The 18,051-nt window shown below is 42.5% G+C and overlaps 2 protein-coding genes across 2 annotated transcripts; one reads left to right on the forward strand and one right to left on the reverse strand.

The window, feature by feature from the left end:
• Window positions 1–257: 257 nt before the first annotated feature.
• Window positions 258–1,308, reverse strand: dctpp1 (dCTP pyrophosphatase 1; the record flags this gene model as incomplete). The annotated part of the gene is made up of 1 exon (XM_079219768.1): window positions 258–1,308. The coding sequence occupies one exon, from the start codon at window positions 1,306–1,308 to the stop codon at window positions 772–774; it is 537 nt and encodes a 178-aa protein (XP_079075894.1). The 3' UTR covers window positions 258–771.
• Window positions 1,309–1,563: 255 nt separating this feature from the next.
• gatb (glutamyl-tRNA(Gln) amidotransferase, subunit B) lies at window positions 1,564–17,954 on the forward strand (the record flags this gene model as incomplete). The annotated part of the gene is given in 14 exon segments (XM_079220076.1): window positions 1,564–1,593; window positions 1,596–1,714; window positions 3,083–3,236; window positions 3,330–3,443; window positions 8,573–8,771; window positions 9,247–9,369; window positions 9,492–9,605; window positions 11,190–11,274; window positions 12,739–12,783; window positions 13,134–13,326; window positions 13,544–13,677; window positions 17,168–17,246; window positions 17,388–17,522; window positions 17,623–17,954. Coding segments are annotated over 14 exon segments (1,650 nt in total). The 3' UTR covers window positions 17,749–17,954.
• Window positions 17,955–18,051: the final 97 nt, after the last annotated feature.

The raw sequence follows: 18,051 nt of genomic DNA on the forward strand, positions 1-18,051 counted from the left end.
ATTTAAAAATTTCAGAGACTAGACTTGAAACGTACATTGCAGCTTTTATCAAATTAGGCTTCACCTCAGGCCTGTTGCACCATTAGACCATCAGTCAGAGCTAATTTAGTGGCAATAGAGTAGGAATGTATTTCAAGGCGTGTGTGTGTGTGTGTGTGTGTGTACACTCTTAAACCTTCATGTAGACAGCAAACAAGCTACAGCTCCCATCACAGCCACTTTGGACTGAATGGCAAATGAGTGGAAAATAAACAGTAAACAATTAAAGTAACTTTTACTTTTGTGAACAAAACAGAATCGTTGATTACACCCTGATGGGAAAGGACGATAATTCCAAAACAATTACTCTTGTATCACTCCGGCACACGCAGCTTCTAAAAAGTTCAGTGAGAAATGAATTATTCTAAATACTCCCAAAAAGGCACTGCACAACAGTAATAGTTTCTGCGGAGCGTGCATTGACACACATTCACTCATGCAGATCAATGCTGAGCAACAACTTTTCTTTTTCTTCAACTGAATAAAAGTTACCATATAGTATTGCCCTAGTGCCCTGTCGAGGAAAAACTAATTTGCATATAGGCAACAGATTAACACACACGTATCCCATAAAATACACAGGTGAATAGCATCCATATCGTTATGTAACAAGTCAACCCATAAAAAAAGAAGCCATTTGAACCCCAGTTGAAAAATGTCCAGCAGTAGGCCAACGTTAAAACAGTGACGTGGTAAGCAGCTTCAGCACCCTCCTCTTAAAAACACCCCAACTCAGTCCTTGTACTCGGTGTACTTCTTGGCCGACCCGTGCACCTTGCTGGCGGGATATTTCAGTCGGTTCAGGGCCATTTTACGCAGCACCGCGGCGGGAAGGTCCACGTGACACTTCTCGGCGAGCTCCACCAGGTAGATCATCACGTCGCTGAGCTCGTGCGCCAGCTGCTCTCGTTCCGACTCGGTCCAACCGGGCAGGCCCTCGGCCACCTCTCCCCGCCACTGGAAGAGCTCCGACACCTCACCCACCTCGCCGACCATGGCCAAGAGCAGGTTGCGGGGCTGGTGGAACTGGTTCCAGTCCCTCTCGTCCGTGAACTCCCCCTGTAACCGCCGGATGTCCTCTATGGTGGGCTCCGAGCTGAAGGTGAACCTCTCCGGCCCGGAGGTCCCTCCGTTCTGCGGCTCCGTGGCGGCTCCGTTCACCGCCAGTGAGCGAGACTTGTGCGCAAAAGCGTCGCTGCTGCCATTTACAGACACCGAAGGCTCGTCGCCGTTTAATCCGCAGGCGTCCTTTGCGTTTGTAGCCATCATGTTGTATGCGTTTTGTTGTTTTGTATCAGCAGTGCCTGTAAAAAAAAAAAAAGTCTGTAAACAACCTGACCTGCAACTACAACGTGAAGAAGTCCCGCCAGTTGTCAACGCGGAAGTGATGCAATTTATGTCGGAAACCGTAAACTTACCAAAACTGGGCTTTGTAGTTTTAACCTGAAAACTAGCGGCGTGCACCGTCATGTGAACTGTCAGTTTGAAGTACTACAACTCCCATGTGCTCTGCAGCAAAACAACATGGCTGCCCCCTCTGTGGCAGTAAGTGAGCCGCGACACACAATATGAATAAACAAATATCACTTTTGTGTCCAAAGGCGTCGTGTGCCATTAGACGGATAAGCACACCAAGTCCGCGATGCGACAGTCCACTGCAGCCGAGAGCGAAAAGGTAAGTGATATATTAGTATATATTACTATTATAGCGGAATACGTTGGCGTATGTGCCCCTGACCTGCCTCCATACAGAGCTGCAGTAACGATAGTAAATAATGTGGGTTCAACACGCAATGGGAAAGGTGCAGGGGAAGACGACTCCTGCTCCGAGTCGAGCTAGTTTTGTATACTTTGTTGTATTAAATTTATCTTGTATTGCCCACAATTACAAATTTGCCTCAGATGGCTTTACAGTCGTACATCCTCTGACCCAGGACCTCACATCGGTTCAGGAAAAACTCCTCCTCCAACCCCCAAGAAAAACCTTTTAACAGAGAGAAAAAGACATCTTCAGAAGAGCAACAGAGGAGGATCCTTCTCCCCGGGTGGACAGACGTGCAATAGATGTCATGTGCATGAATGAACAACATAACAGAGTTACAACACATTCAATGCATATAATATCAATTATTCATATCATGAGAGTAGTAGGCATGATTAAACTGTTACAACTACCAAAAATGACAACTGTGGATGTAGTGGAATAACTATGATAATTACATTACATTTGATTTAGCTGACGCTTTTATCCAATCATAAAAGCAGTGATGGTATTGGCAATACTCTTAGCAATGCAACTAATAATAATAACTGGTAATAGCAGTAGGTGTTGGGCAGGACCACGGTCCAGATATAGCCACGATCCATGTAAACCTGTGAGGCGAGAAAGCACAAAGACATTAGACAGAACACCCCTAATAGTCCCTAATATTGATTAACTTCCCAAAACACTGGATCTTACACTTCCCATAATGCAACTCGGTGCCATCTTTTTGTTATCCCCCCTTAAAACCAAAAAAGACAGAATACTTGCTTACTCTGCAACGCCTACTCACATTCACCCAAATTAAATTGGAACCTCAACCAAAAAGGGCCGTGCTACAGGAAATGTTATTTGAAGGAGAAACAAACTTTGACACAAGACGGAACAATTGCGGAGTCCCAATTCCATACGACAAACTAGTTATATATGTATGTAGCTAATATGCTTGCAGTTAGTATACAACAAATTGACACACTAATGGAAAATGATAGTTTGCCATTAAGTTAACTGTAACTTCACTTCAAAATGTTTTTTTCTTCTTTGTTTCAGTTCTGCGTTCTACCTGTTTCCTTTCTGCATTGCCTTGTGTGATAATAGTGTAATCAAAAACAAGCGTTTTTTAGTAGGCAAACTGACTTTTTTTAGTTTACTTAGTTCAGTCACTTTTCCTGTTTTAACACACTTCATTCTCTCAATGTGTTTAGAATGAGTGCTTATTAGGGAGTCATGACACAGTTTGAAGTGTATTCAAACATTTGTTTCTCTCTCTCTCGCTCTCAGTGCTCCCCAGCAGCTGGTTGGAGTGGTGGGTTTGGAAGTCCATGCTCAGATAAACTCCAACACCAAGCTGTTCTCCGGCTCGGCGGTTCGTTTCTCGGCACCTCCAAACTCCCTGGTGTCACCCTTTGATGCGTCCTTACCGGGCACATTACCCGTAAGTGTTGTTGCAAACAAAGATGACCTGTTGTTGTTGTTTCTAGACCCCTTTCTTGTCAGCTGATCGGGTAATATCCCGTTGTGTCCCCAGGTCCTGAACAAACGATGTGTCGAGGCAGCAGTGATGACGGCATTGGCTCTCAACTGCACCATAAACAAGAAATCCCTTTTTGACAGGAAACACTACTTCTACGCCGACCTTCCTGTGAGTTCTTCACTCCCAGTTCTCAATTGTTTGCTTTCAGTGCATCGCCTGGGTTTTAAGAGGCGGTAGCAAAAGGCGTTAGAGGGGTACTTTATCTGGCAAACAGCAGTGTAAAGACTCTATAGTCCTGCACATGCTGCGTCATTGATTTAGCTTTGATATAAGCTGTCCCCATCTGCCTCCAACTTCTCCATCACAGCTTTCCCACTGCACTCTCCCGGCCATGAGCTCTAATTGAAATAGTGAGCAAGTCTTGCTGAAGCAGTAAAAAAGCTATTTGCCACACGTACAGACGAATGACACAGAGAGCTGTTAAAGAAAATGGCCATCTCATTTCCTCCAGTGCACTTCTATTTGTACATTATCCACAAGTCATTTCCCTCTCCATGTATTTGCTGATAATTTAGAGATGGCTTTCTTTTAGTCATAATTTGAATCATTATTTGAACCATAAAAATCCGAGGTAGTGTTGTTAAACTGAACACTTCTGAGTGTGGCACTTTTTTATATTGAACTGTCTGAAATAATTATGAGACATGAAAAGTAAATAGTTCATTAAAAGGAAAATATTTGTATTAGCTTAAGATGACTCCGATCTTCAGTAGTTTCCCATTATGGACATTATGGGCTCTCTCTTTCTATATTGCAAGTCCCCATGTTGTAACCAATAAGTACACTCCATTAAAGCAGCATTAATTTACTGATTCATTTATAATAATTAAAAAAAGCATGTTTACACATCCAGCTGACCCAAAGCAGCCTTTTGTATTAATTTTCAGTCTTGTTTCTGTTTATCTGATGAATGAAAGTCTAATCATTTTATCCTTTTTATATGTTGATAGATTCTGGTCTACTGAAGGAAGTAGCTGGCACTTTACGACTGCTACATGTTCTATAACCATGTGTTTAGTAGCAAGTCACTAACTTTGTTTGTGTGATGTTTGGTGTTCGGTAAATTACATGCAGTGGGGTTCTGAGCCTTTTCACAGAAAATAGCTGTCTGCTGTAACTGAAAATGATGGTGGTGAGAATAGTGAACCAGAACAGTAGAGATGCAGACCATAACACCAAAACAATGAGGGGAAAAACGCTAAAATGCTTCGTTGTGCTGGGAGGAACTGCAGAATTAGGTGATATTTCGCTGTGCTTCTATCTCTATGAGTGACACTTCTCATATTACACAGATGTCCAGCCTCAAAGCAGCTATACTCAACATATTTATGATAACAATCTGAAAGGGGTTGCTCGTAGTGACGAACCTACAGAGAATTGCTCCCCAAATCTGCAGCTCCCCTCGGCTTTGTGGAGCCTTGGAGTTTCAGCAAATAGTTTTGCTGTTGCCCCTAACGTTAATGAATGAATGAATATATACTTTATTAATCCCCAAGGGGAAATTTTTTTGTCGTCATCAGTAGCGCCTTACCACTTGAAATACAAACACACAAGATAAAAGATCAAATATATAAAGAAGCAACAGGGATGAGAGATATATACAAATTAAAATAAAGTAATATATATCTATATATATATATTTAAATATACACAATAAAATATAATACAATACAACTAACTGGAATGAAATATATTTATATTTACAGCTGAAGAGTGTTTGGTTCACTCGCACAGCTCTCATTGTGTCGTTTTTGGCCACAGTAGACTGCAGTTTTCAGTATAAAAAACCCAAAACACTACCTGCTCAACACCAAACATACACAGCCACTAGTTGTTGAATATTGTGGAGCATTTAGCAGCTAAACAGACCGGTATCTGCCACAGGAGTTGGTGGAGACCAAAAACGGAGCTAAAAAGAGTGAATATTCGACTCGTATTTTAAATAGAAACATGATTCCAAATGAATGATGATGTTGCTCCGTAACTGCTAAGCAGCTGTTTGATAACAAGTTTGCCAAATGAACCAAAAAGGTAACATATCAGTGTTTCTGCTGCCTCCAAGTAAAAAACAAAGTATTTAAATGTGCTCTAAATTCCCCTAATTGTACTGATCTTAAAGAATCAAAGAGGGAGAACTGGTAGAACCTGTTTAGCAACATGGTATTTGAGGAATAACATATGGTTATGACATGGGAATGTGGTTAATATGTGAATATCCAACAACATGCCATATGAGCCAGATAGCTGTCTGGTAAGGCAGAAGAGGTATTAAAAACACTCTAACATTGATATTTCCATTTTACAGCCTGGCCCAAGAGATGTTCACTTTGCTCTCTGTAATGGAGTGCTCACATGGCAAAGTTTCACTACCCCTCAGCGCCCAAGGGTCATTTTACTGCTATTATGAGTGGCATTTTAAAGCTGAGATGGAAAAGACAAAATGTCACAGGAACTCGCGACTTGCCCTACAGAGACCTTTTCTAATAAATCGAGAAATCATCAGAAGAAAGGTGTTGGAGAGTTTTGCATTTTGAATGTTCCAAGTCAGACATTCCCTGCTAAGTTATTATGCTAACACTGCTTTGGGCAAGGTAATGAGGAGGGCAATGAAGAACCTAAGTGAAATATTTCCTTTTGTTAGTATTTCATAGAAATAAATTGCCCAAAGAAGTGGTTTTAGACGAGAATACTGTACCCACATGAAGTAGCCGGCATTACATTGACTTTGAGCGTCAGCTGGTATTTTGATTGCACTATTTCTCGTACTTGATAGCACTAATATAAATGATCGCTTCCTTTGATGTTTCTGCTCTAATTCCTTACTGTATTGTGAATGTGTGACTGATAAGGCGTAATGGGGCACAACAGCTTTCTGTAGATCTTGATAGATGGAGGGTTTTTTTTTCCCCCATTTAATATTTCGAAGACTTTACTGGTTATCACACGGTTGCAGCAGTACATATTTTAATCACAATGCTCAGGATACATTATCTCCCCAGAAAGTCTATGTATCTTAAAATGGCAGCAAAATCCTCCCAGAAGCTGAGGGATTACTGTTGGGTTCCTCTTGCTCTTTTGTGTGTTTGCCCAAGATTGCATCACCTCCTTTTGGAATAACACTCAACAGTTGACACACACAGCAGGGGCGATAATACCCGATTACAATTTTTTTATTTTTCTGCGAGATATCCCAAACAACTGGTGCCGGCCAGTTGAGCCTGAACCTTTTTATTTGTGCTTCAGATTCACTGTGTGCTCTGTGCACAATAGCTGCTGCTGCTGCTGCCCCATTTATGATTATTTAGTTTGCATTAGTCTCATCAGCTGCTCAAAAAGAGTGATGTTGCGTGCAACCGATTGATAAACTGAAGTCGGAGTGGTTTGAATAATGCAGTTGATGGGAGATTTTTCACATTTGACCTACGGTTTGAGTGTAATCAATGCTCATGAAATCAAAGCAGTAGCAAGATCGAGGGAGAAATTATCCCGCCCTTGAAAAATACATTTGTAAATTGCGTTGTACATTATTGATATGTTCCACTAGAAATCCCTGATTGCTTTTTTGTAAATCACCACAGTTGCTCATTAAATGATTAATGCTGCTGTCCACCAACCAGCTCTCCTTCTTTCAATCGGAATGGCAGGCAAGGCACAAATATAATGTTTTTTAACAGCCCTTAATCACACGCCTCAGCAGCTCCACACTAAACGACCAGCAGCAGCAAACAATAACAATTTCCTTAAGATATTAAGCTTACAAATAAACAGACATGGCCTGGCTATTGAAGCTTTGACATGTGTTTAGTGAGAGCTATGAATGTCTTTGTGACCCCCGTGGGCGGCGGAGGAACAGTTCAGTGTGATGAGACGGCTGACCGAGTCTTGTTTGTTTAGTGCCACTGGAATTAGTCGGAGAATAACTCAGCGGTTAACAAGTGTGTGTGTGTGTGTGTGTGTGTGTGTGCGTGTGCGTGTGTGTAATCCTGTAAGTACATCATGTGAGCGGGCATGCATCTGGGACTTTGGTTGTCGAAAGGGGGAGGAGTCACAGGGAGTGTTTGTTGCATCACTGCTCATTAGGGCCTAGAGAGTAATTGGGAAAACTCAATGTGGCTTCCAGGATCTTATTAGCAACAGACCGGCCTCACCCTTCATTACGTGGCAACAGTCTGTTTTTATTTAGCAGGGAATGCGGCTAGTCTTCGTTTATACAGATGCTCCCGAATGTAGAGTATGGCGAGCATGAGCTTCACCCTGCAGATACAGACAAAAGATTAAGTCAGAAACGGGGGATTTTCTCACAAAAATCCAGCAGATTTAGAGATTGAATCCAGCAAGAATCACAGCAATTGAAGAACATAATCCCCCAATAGTCCTCTACTTTAAGAGGAGGAGGTGATTGATTGTGTCGATCGGGCACATTGTACAGAGAGCCAGTGACTAACAGCCCCCCACCCCCACCATCTCTTCTCCCACGTCCTCACTCTCTTTAGCATAAGTATGATTAATGTGTAGTTACTCTGACGTGGTTGCCATAGTAACGCGGGGAATCAATACTTTGGGGCAGCTGATTCTTTGAGGAATAGAGGAGCTGATGAAATATTTATTCTTAGGTTTTTTTTCTGAATAGGAACCTTGAGTGAAGTGGCAGCTCTCCTGCTGCATTATAGTGGCGGCTCAGCCAATCAGCCTGCACTGTTTTAATTTATGCTGCCCATGACAACCACCGCAGCATACATCACTCTTATTTCATTGAATTAGTATGACAGACTCTCCGCCAGAGAATGTTATCTTGCATCCGCAATTTCCTATTGAAAAATTATATTTTGGTAATACTCATTCACATTATGTATCTTTTACTGACCCAAATGTCAACTTTCAGTACATTTACACTGGAATTAGCTACAACAAGCATTGACATCTAACGAAAGCACAGCCAAGTGTTTTCCTCGACACACGAGACCTACAGAGCAGATGCCAACACGAGTTTGAAATTATATGCAGTGCAGGGGAAAAAATATAGTTTTCACGGTACATCTGACCATTTATCCTCTGATTTTAGGTTACATCGCCCAGCTAAAATGATCTCGAAGGATATCAGTGAGCAAAAGACTGTTTTATTTTATGAATTTTTATTTTTAATTACCGGTATACTACTACCCAATCCTACACAAGCCTGCTGGCCAGAGCTTTACGGGACCGTATGTTATACAGACTAATACGTTTTCAAATTTCAGGCTGGATACCAGATCACGCAGCAACGGCGGCCCATCGCAGTAGACGGCACGCTGACTTACAGCATCCTCGGAGGAAAAAAGAGGAGCCAGGTGATCAGGAGAACTGCCACCATCAAACAGATTCAGCTGGAGCAGGACAGCGGCAAGAGTCTCCACGATGACCTCCGCAGCCAGACACTCATAGACCTCAACCGAGCGGGTAACGTGAGATAGTGTTATATGTGCCCTGCATTTAAAGGATCCGTCTGGGGGAATTTGATATTTTTCTTATTGTCAAACAAATCTCATGTAAAGCAGCAATAAATGGATCCTACTAATGTGTATTGTCTGGGCGGCTAAAGCCGGATATAGCTCTTTTCTCTGTGCCTAGTTGTCTGTTTTTTAAAATGTTGATCTTCATTATGATCAAATGGGTTTGGTGTTGAGTGCCACAGACAGTCGGGAAGTCGGACAAGTTTTGTGAAACGTACTCACACATTGTTGGTTTTGGTCTTTACATGAAATGTGCTGGCAGCGAGAAAAATATTTGAGAATTACAACCCTCTGTGTTCAGTTAGACATTATTCTATAGTTTCGAATTGCTCAACGAAGCGGTAAATGCTGAGGTTTGTTCCAGAGTTTCATGGGACGGATACCTTAGAGATGTAAAACACAGCTGTCTTCACATGTGACAGGTGTAGGTCTAATGGAGCTGGTGATGGAGCCAGACATGAGCTGTGGAGAGGAGGCAGCTGCAGCTGTCAGAGAGCTTCAGCTCATCCTGCAAGCCCTGGGCACCTGTCAAGCCAACATGTCTGGTATGGAAATCCCTCTCTGTCTTTGTCTCTCTCTCTCTCTCTCTTTTTTTCCTGAGCTGCGAAACTTCTAAACCCAAACTTATTTCCCGCTCAGTGTGCATATTGTCTGTCTTTCTCCGCAGAGGGACAGCTGAGAGTCGATGCCAATGTGTCCGTCCACAAACCAGGTGAGCCTCTGGGCATCAGGACAGAGGTGAAGAACATCAACAGCGTCCGATACCTGGCCAGGGCTATAGGTGCGTTAACAATGTTACGGGATGGACAGCAGGCTGGCTGAAGGGTGCGACAGGTACTTAGGGAGGCTCTTTGAACACTGTTTCATGGGATTGGTTCTCAACTATCCGCAGGACATTCTGAGAGTAAAAGCCTTTTTCACCCTGGACGTTGTTTAAGTATTTTGGTTCCCTGTGTGTGCTACAAGTCAACCTGATAATACGGTAATAATAGCTCATTGAATGTAGCTATGCACATTTACTTGAGTTCTGTGAGGTTTTAGATGAGAAGATTTTTTTTTTCCTCTGTCTGAACAGCAAATATGAAACTACAGCCAGCAGCCAGCCAACTTAGCTTAGCACAAAGACTGGAAACGGGGAAACCGCTAGCCTGTCTCTGTTCAAAGTTAATAAAATCCGCCCACCAGCACCTCTGAAGCTCACTGATTAGCGCACTGCGTCTTGCCTGTTAAAACACAACGGTTCGCCAATTTAGAGGGCGTCATGTACCAGACTAGTTCTTGGCCGGTACCAGTAACTTCCTGGTGTCTTCATGCCAGCTGGTCCGGGTCCAGAAATAGTTTGGCAGATAACTTGTACTACTTACTATTCGTGCTTTACTATTTGCAGTACTATACTTTAGTACTTCCATTTTATGCTACATTATATTTTTACTCCACTACAATTCAGAGAAGAATATTATACTTTTTACTCTACTACTTATTAAATATTATAAATTGCTATAGATTAAACTACCTAACATTATATAATGTGTAATATGTTATGCATTTAAAGCTTTACCTTGACCAATTACAACAATAATGAAAAACAATAATATGAAAACATCATATTTTGGCATTATGTGTATTTTTATACATTAATCATGCATAACTTATAACAAATACTACTTTTACGTACTTCCACTAAAGTAATATTTTTAATGTAAGACTTGTAATGAGAGTATTGTCACAGTGTGGTATTGCTCCTTTTACTTAAGTAAAGGACTTGGACAGACACACACACATTTAAAGAAGCCAAAGAGAAACGCATGCATACACACAGTCCGGCAATTTTGTATATGTCAGATTTAACATTCCTTTGAAACTGAAAGACAAAGAAGAAGTTTTTTTTTTTGAAAAGAAAACAAGATAGCTGGTTTTAAGAGGAGACATTAAGACAGAAAGCATAGTTAATATTGACAGTAACTTGTGAAGCATGATTTTTGGACTGACAACCAGTCACAAACAATTAGCTGTGTGATTGCAGCGTGTGATGCTGAATTGGCTCCACACAGCTGCTCACTTAAAAAAAGCATAGATTTTATGTCAACTCTAACTTCACAGACTGTTGATTGAGCTTCACTTAAAAACAAAAAAAAGATGACAAAGAGCCGCAGCCAGAAAACGTCCGCATTGTACGTGCAGGTTTTTAAGAAGCACGGTTTGACATACTGTGGTGCCGCGCTTGAATTATTTATCTATTATTTACCTGAGAAGTGCCCGTGTATCACAGTAGATGTTTGGCATTTATCACAACCTCGCATATCCCTGTGTATTGGTGTTATTGAATGAACTGTGTTTGTGCTCATGCTCTCCTTTACATCACCAGACTTCGAGATCCAGAGACAGATGGAAGTCCTGCAGAGAGGGGGCGCGGTGCAAAGTGAGACCCGGGCGTATGATTCCAAATCAGGGTAAGAGGATGAAAGAGCGGAGCCGTGATGCCGAGCTTGAGCCAGTGCAGCAGCCTCCGACTGTGAGCTCTGCCTGGTTCATTAGTCCGCAGCTTTTGCTGAGGAGGAACCATCTTGGTAATCATGATGAATTGAGCCATTTGGATGCCACCGTCATCCCGCGTTATCTGTGAGCTATGTGCTACTCACAGGCTTATGAGCTCGCAGAATGAGCCGGCGGCGCACACAGCTGAGGCCCTGATGGTCTTCTGGTGCTCCGCCTCCTTCCCATGAGGCCCTTTTACATGTACGAGGTACACGGAGCGTGTTAAATAGAGTGTGTGATGGCCTGTTATTGGCTCCGTCTTCTCGTTGCCGCCTGTGAAGGCGGTGACAGATTCCACTGCACTGACTTTGAGATAGCCGGGCGGACTGGAAGGCATCGCCGCTCGGATGTTCCCAGTCAAAGCGAGGCCCGTCTTTAACGCGGAAGTCTGTCACTGAAACTAATGGATGTTACAGTGTGCCTCCACATGTGTGCGTGTGCGCCTGATGATTACGACTTTTTTTTCCCACTTTATCAAATACAAAAGTTCAAACAGACATCTGATAACATGACTGCCACAAATACTGATAATAGCAAATCATTTAAATTAGGTAAAGATACCAAAAAAATACTGTTTGCAGTGCAGTGTAAAGGTGTGTGAGAAGAAATTAATACAATACAATTTGATTTTTTTCATTTGTTTTAAATGCTTCTAACAGGACATTTGCATTTGTTTACATAATATTTTGCCAGAAGAATCTAATTCTGCTCCACATATCTGGAACAAGGTCCCTGAAAGCTGAGACCCTCAGCTCCTTTAAGTCCACATTGAAGACTTTTCTGTTTGCTGCTGCCTTTAACTGAACCAGATTCAATTACTGCATCTCACTACTGCATTTTATTTCTTAAACTGCACTGCAACTTTTATTCAATTTTTATTTTTTAAGTTGCTTTTTCTACTTTTATTTTGTTTTTTGACTGTTTTAATGTTTTCTTAACTGTTTTTAAATCTGCATTATGTTTTGATGCTTTTAATGGTTTTATGTGAAGCACTTTGAATCGCCTTGTTGTTGAAATGTGCTATACAAATAAACTTGCCTTGCCTTGCCTTAATTGTTTTACAAGATGTTCAATACATCAGTATTTATGGTCATATGCCACTTCAGTACAAACATTTTATTTTACACACAAATATTACTGAATTAAACTATAAATTGTGAAAAAACGTTCATTGCAATTTCCCATTTTGGAGTTTGACATTTTGTCTGACCAGCAAATCTTCCCATTTTTGTTAGTTAATTGATCAAATGGAAGTTTAGATAATTGTTCTAATTGTTTGACTTCTGAACTGTCTTGCAGAGCTCCTAAAAGGTATCTCAGATTTTGTTTTGCGACAATTCCTCCGGTTAATAATCTGACGTCTACCTCTTTGTCTCTAGGGAGACCATTCCTATGAGGGACAAAGAGGGTCTCCAGGACTACAGGTGAGCTTGTGTCTATTGACGTGGACTCATGATATCAGACAATAACCCTGCTCCCCTTATCGTTTGACTCCATCAGCCTTAAACCTTTCCATCTATCATTCCCCCTCCTAAACTTAAACGTACCGTCAATGTCCAGGCCTTGTTTATTTCTTTCAGTCTAGCTGCCACTCAGAGGCTCTCATCCTCTTTCAGTCCCCATGGGGAGTAAGTGTAATGTGGCAAGTGTGGTGTCTGGAGGACTATTAGTATCGAAACAAAAGCCAACCTCCTCTTCTCGCAGCTTATCTGTACTGATGATAAAGCGTCCTCTCTCCCCTCCTTTTTGTTTTCTCCACCCGTCCTCCCTTCAGGTTTATGCCAGAGCCCAACCTGCCGCCTCTGATTGTGTACGAGGATAACGCATCGCTGCCCACTGGCATTGATGCATGCCAGGCGGTGGTGGTGCATGAGATAAGGGCAGGGCTGCCAGAGCTACCGAGTGTCAAAAGAGACAGGCTGGTGCAAACGTACGGCATCCTGCCCGAGCACAGCTTCACTCTGGTGGTGAGTATATAAATGGACGAGAGAGGAGAGCTGATTCCCTCACTAAATCCGTTTCCTGCGTCTTTCCTCTAATTGCCATCTGATCAAGTCCAAGCCGAGTCCGCTTGGCAGCTGTATACTGCCGGACTCTGCTGGGTTGATTTGATCCTAATTATATAATCGATGATGAATGATGAAAATGAATGATGAAAGCATTTTCATGGCGCTCTTGTTGCAGAATGAGGACGGGCTGGTGGAGTACTTTGAGGCCGTGCTGAAGACGACCAAGAAGGAGCCCAGGAAGGTGATTGGCTGGGTGACAAATGAGCTGGTGGGTCACCTCAAACAGCAAGACATGAGCGTGAGCCAGAGGTGAGGCGTTCACCCGCATCCCTTCGTGTCACTTTACAATATTCACACAATGCTTATTGTTTGTCTTGGCTCATGAATGCGGAGCGATTCTGCTGCCAATGCTCAGGTACAGATGTCTGGTCTCCAACACATGACCCCTCTGAGGGGTTGGCCTTTTATCCTTTTGCATGCTGTGTCTGGAAATGTTGCTGTTTTGGAGCTGTGACAGAAGATGCGCACAGAAAGTAGCTGCTTTCAACCCGAGTCAGGAAGTCATGAGACACTTTTTTCTGAATTTACTCAAACTTTAGTTTTTTTTATGTGAATACATGTTCACAGTAATCAACCCGAAAGCCTCTGATAAATAAATCATCCTTTAAAATAAAACGTTTAAACTATTCACTGGGGGGAGGTTAAGAGGCTGAACCTCGGTTCAGGTCCAGCTGGGAACTTTCTCTCCAATCTCCTTCCGACTCATTTCCTGTCTGTAATGACGGCATACAAATGTCTGTCAGGCTTCTCTTAATTCTAAGGAGTCTCAATCCACCGCTTCGAGGGTGTAAAAAAACACGATTTAGTTCACCTGGCGTCAGAAGTTGAGCTCCATATCCTTTTACTCATGACTAAACGTAAGCCTGAGACACTTCAAGGAATCAAGCATTTATAGCAGATGGTGATACAGATAGATTTGGTATACAAAGAATCTCTTAAGCTCGCAGAAAAAAAATCCTATTAGCAGGGAAGTTCTCTGCAGGGAAAACTAATCCCCCCTTGATAAACACATTAGATCTTTAACACCAGTTAAATCAATAACACCCCAAAAAAAATTAGCACATAAGGAGGAGTCTTGGGGTGTTGGAGGCCGCTCTGGCAGCAGACAACGTTGGCATATCGGTAGAGTGAAGTTGCAGTCAGACCATGTGGAGTGGCAGGAGGGGGAGAAAACCACACGAGAAGGGTTGTAAACATGAACTGCAAGAGCTGGGCGAACAGCAGTGCACAAAGTCAGACATGATACGGCATTTTATCACATTTGTTGCTGTCATTTACCTCAATGCACTCCCTGTCCTCATTGCAGCTTCACGGCATCCTTTCTAATAAAAACAGGCCTCGCAATTCCGTCTGTCAGTGTTCAATCTGATTAAACTCTGATTGGACGCAGATAAATCCAAAACTGGAAGCAAGTTTTTCTCGCTAATCTTCCACATAGAAATGAATGGGAAGCGAACTCCGGTCTGACTGCGCCCCGATAGTGTGATGCATCAGGTAATGACGGCCGCGCTGTGGACCTGCGTGGATATCATTCAACGTAATGAATCAGCTGATCGGCGTCTGTGAATGAGCCAATGGTGCTGACGCATAAACGAAGCAGCTGATGCGAGACCGACTTCACCGGCGACGATGCGCTTCATATCCGGTGACACCTTTGCCAATGAATGAGGTCTTTTCAATGGTTTTAAATAATCTGACCTTTGCACATGCACAGCAGTCGTAGCTGGAGCATCACATTGAATCAAAAATGATAGCTGGAGTCGTATTGATATTATATCTTTATATATATATCTTTAACCATTCTGCAATGTACTGCTGGGATTTGATTGACATCAGAGATTATTGGCTTCTTAATGCTCACAAATACTGATTAGACCGCTGCATACAATACTACAGCAACAACCACATGTGTAAGGTCATAAATCATTTGATATTCCCTAATTATTTGTGTCTGTTGATGAGAAAACCCCTGCGACAGTCTGACAGCCCGTCAGTTTTCATCAGTGAAATCATAACTTTTTGGAAGAAGGTGTTGTTTTGATCTCTCCCCGCTGAAGGTCTTTTGGCTGGAACACGTAAGATGTGTTCAATGTTCCAAAACACTCTTTTGAAATTGAATAAAATCTTATTTTGATATTTCTATACAAAGAGATGTTGCCATAGAACCTTCCACGCTCGCCTATCTAGCCACCGGCGATGGAAGAATAACACCTGTTGTGTCCCACTGTTTCTGTTTATGGCACACTGAGACGCTGAATATCATTCGTGAACATTTCATGTTCTAAAAATGATAGTTTAGTAGCGACTGCAGCTCGAAGAAAAGGAAGGTGGTCGGATGCATCTGTGTTGTATTTGAGAAGGTCAGTCACCAGATCACGACTTTGGAAAAGCTCACTTCAGCTTGTTAAAATTGACATTTTTCAGTGTCATTCAACTCAATTTTTTATTTTTTGAAATAAAAATGTCATTACAGAGTCATTACAGAGCAAATGGTATTGAAATAAGTAATGGACTGGTGTCAGCGCAGATGCTTTGAGCTTTACTTTATCTGCTTTTCCCAGACTGTTTGTGTGTGAGTAAACCACAAAGACGCTGCTGTTTATTTATGCATGATGTTGCATTCTCTTTGGTTGAAATGAGGAGACTTAAAGAAAAACAAAGAGTGGCCAGCAGGACTGTCAAAAGCTGCAGGCGGGGAAGAAACCGAGAAGCATGGCTTCATACGCTAACTGGCATTTTGGGTTGAAGAATAAAAGCTTTTCAGGAGCATGCATGTATCTCCTTGTGCGGCCACTTTGAATATTGCATCTCTTTATATTGGCTGTCCTGTAGAATGTGTCCCAACCTCCGTTTACCCATTTTAGGATAAGATGGAGGAAAAAAAGCAACGGTGAAGCATCGTGGTCAGGCAGCTAGAGAGGTGAAAGTCACCTGACGCGACGCGTCGTTAGGAGCTTGTTCGGGCGCGTCCACCAGCTGAGACAAGTCACTCTTTCAGGGTCCGTCCTCACAGTAGTTGCTGACGGCTGCCGATGAGGGCAACGCACCGCCTGTCCAGAGGAGCGTTTTTGGCAGGAGGGTGACAGCACACTGAAAGAGTTGTGAAATATCTCACCAGGCCGACGTTAACGCTCTGTAAAGACTTAAGAAGTTGACTTTATATTCCACATGCGGATCATTTCTTCACCAAACTATTTAAATTCCTGTGCTCGCTTGCTAATTGTTCATGTGTCAGAACTGACCCAGGTTGATGGGCAGCCTACTGGTTTTTGTAGATTTACTAAAGATCTGTATCACACCAATAATGGTGGTAATTGTACCTGGCTGCCTATTTTCCTCCTTCACACCATTATGTTTTTCAAAACAAATTCAATTACAATTTCCAGTGTAATGCATTGGTTGTGCTTTTGAGCGACCACTCGGTAAAGATGGATACTTTTCATCTATTTTTCCACCGTGTCTCGGCCATGTTGGCAGGAGGTTTAGCGGAGATGGACTGTCTCTGTCACAGTGAAATGAAACTGTGTCTCCACTTAATATATTCTAACAGTTGTCTGGTAGCCTGGGGAATGAACAAGAAGACATTGGAAAGACAAACACAATTTAGTCAAATCACAAATGCTGATGGACTCTTTCGTCCTTTCAGTCTGATTCTCCCGCTCCTTTCTCTTCCTTTTCTATATCGCCAATACTTGCGTCCATTAAACTGTAATTTCACAATCCCATCATTTGATTTCAGCCCAATCTCTCCGTCTGCCCTGGCGGAGCTGCTGGAACTCCAGGAAACTGGACACATCTCCTCTTCGGTTGCCAAGCAGGTCAGTCAGCTGCACAGACCATGCAATTATCCCCTTCTATCTGTCACTCAATACTGTGTATATATACACACACACGCACACAAACACCTGTTTGTGTGTGTTCTGGTTTCACCTGCATCATCCTGTTTTCTCTTCTCTCAGGTGTTCCAGGAGATGTGGAGGTCATCGGGCAAGACGGCCTCTCAGATCATCCAGGAGCAGGACTTGGGTCTCGTTAGTGACGCCACACAGCTGCACAACATCTGCCAGAAGGTGGTGGACTCGCACCCTGATGAGGTGAGGGCTCACATGCAAATTGTCACTTGTAATTATTTTATTTTTTTCTTCTTCCTTTGCATGTTTGAGATGTCTTGTGTTTATTGCGGCTCCCCTGTAGGTTCACGCCATCAGAAACGGAAACAAGAAAGTTCTGAACAAGCTGATGGGCCTGGTTCAGAAAGAGACCAAAGGCCGTGCTGACCCGGTTCTGGTGAGGGCAATTTTACAAGAGAAGTCTTCATGATTTCTCCTGCGAGACCCAGCCTTGTCACGGACACGGAGTCAAATGATGAAAGAAGAACCATGACAGCGACGTTTGTATGAAAACGCAGTGTAATCATGTCCATGTCACACGGGGATATGTGGTTCCCGGTCTTGGGTTTAGTTGATACAACCATTGACGATTGATTGAGACGTTGACATTTTTGTAAATACTGAACAATGTTTTCATCAAACATCAACCATTATCTTCTGTATTTATGTGTTTAAAAAGTAATAAAGCTTTTCCAATTCATGCTTTCTGTGGCAGTGTGTTGGATCAGTTGTG

Source organism: Taurulus bubalis (genome assembly GCF_910589615.1).
Source record: "Taurulus bubalis genome assembly, chromosome: 6".
Taxonomy (NCBI): Eukaryota; Metazoa; Chordata; class Actinopteri; order Perciformes; family Cottidae; genus Taurulus; species Taurulus bubalis.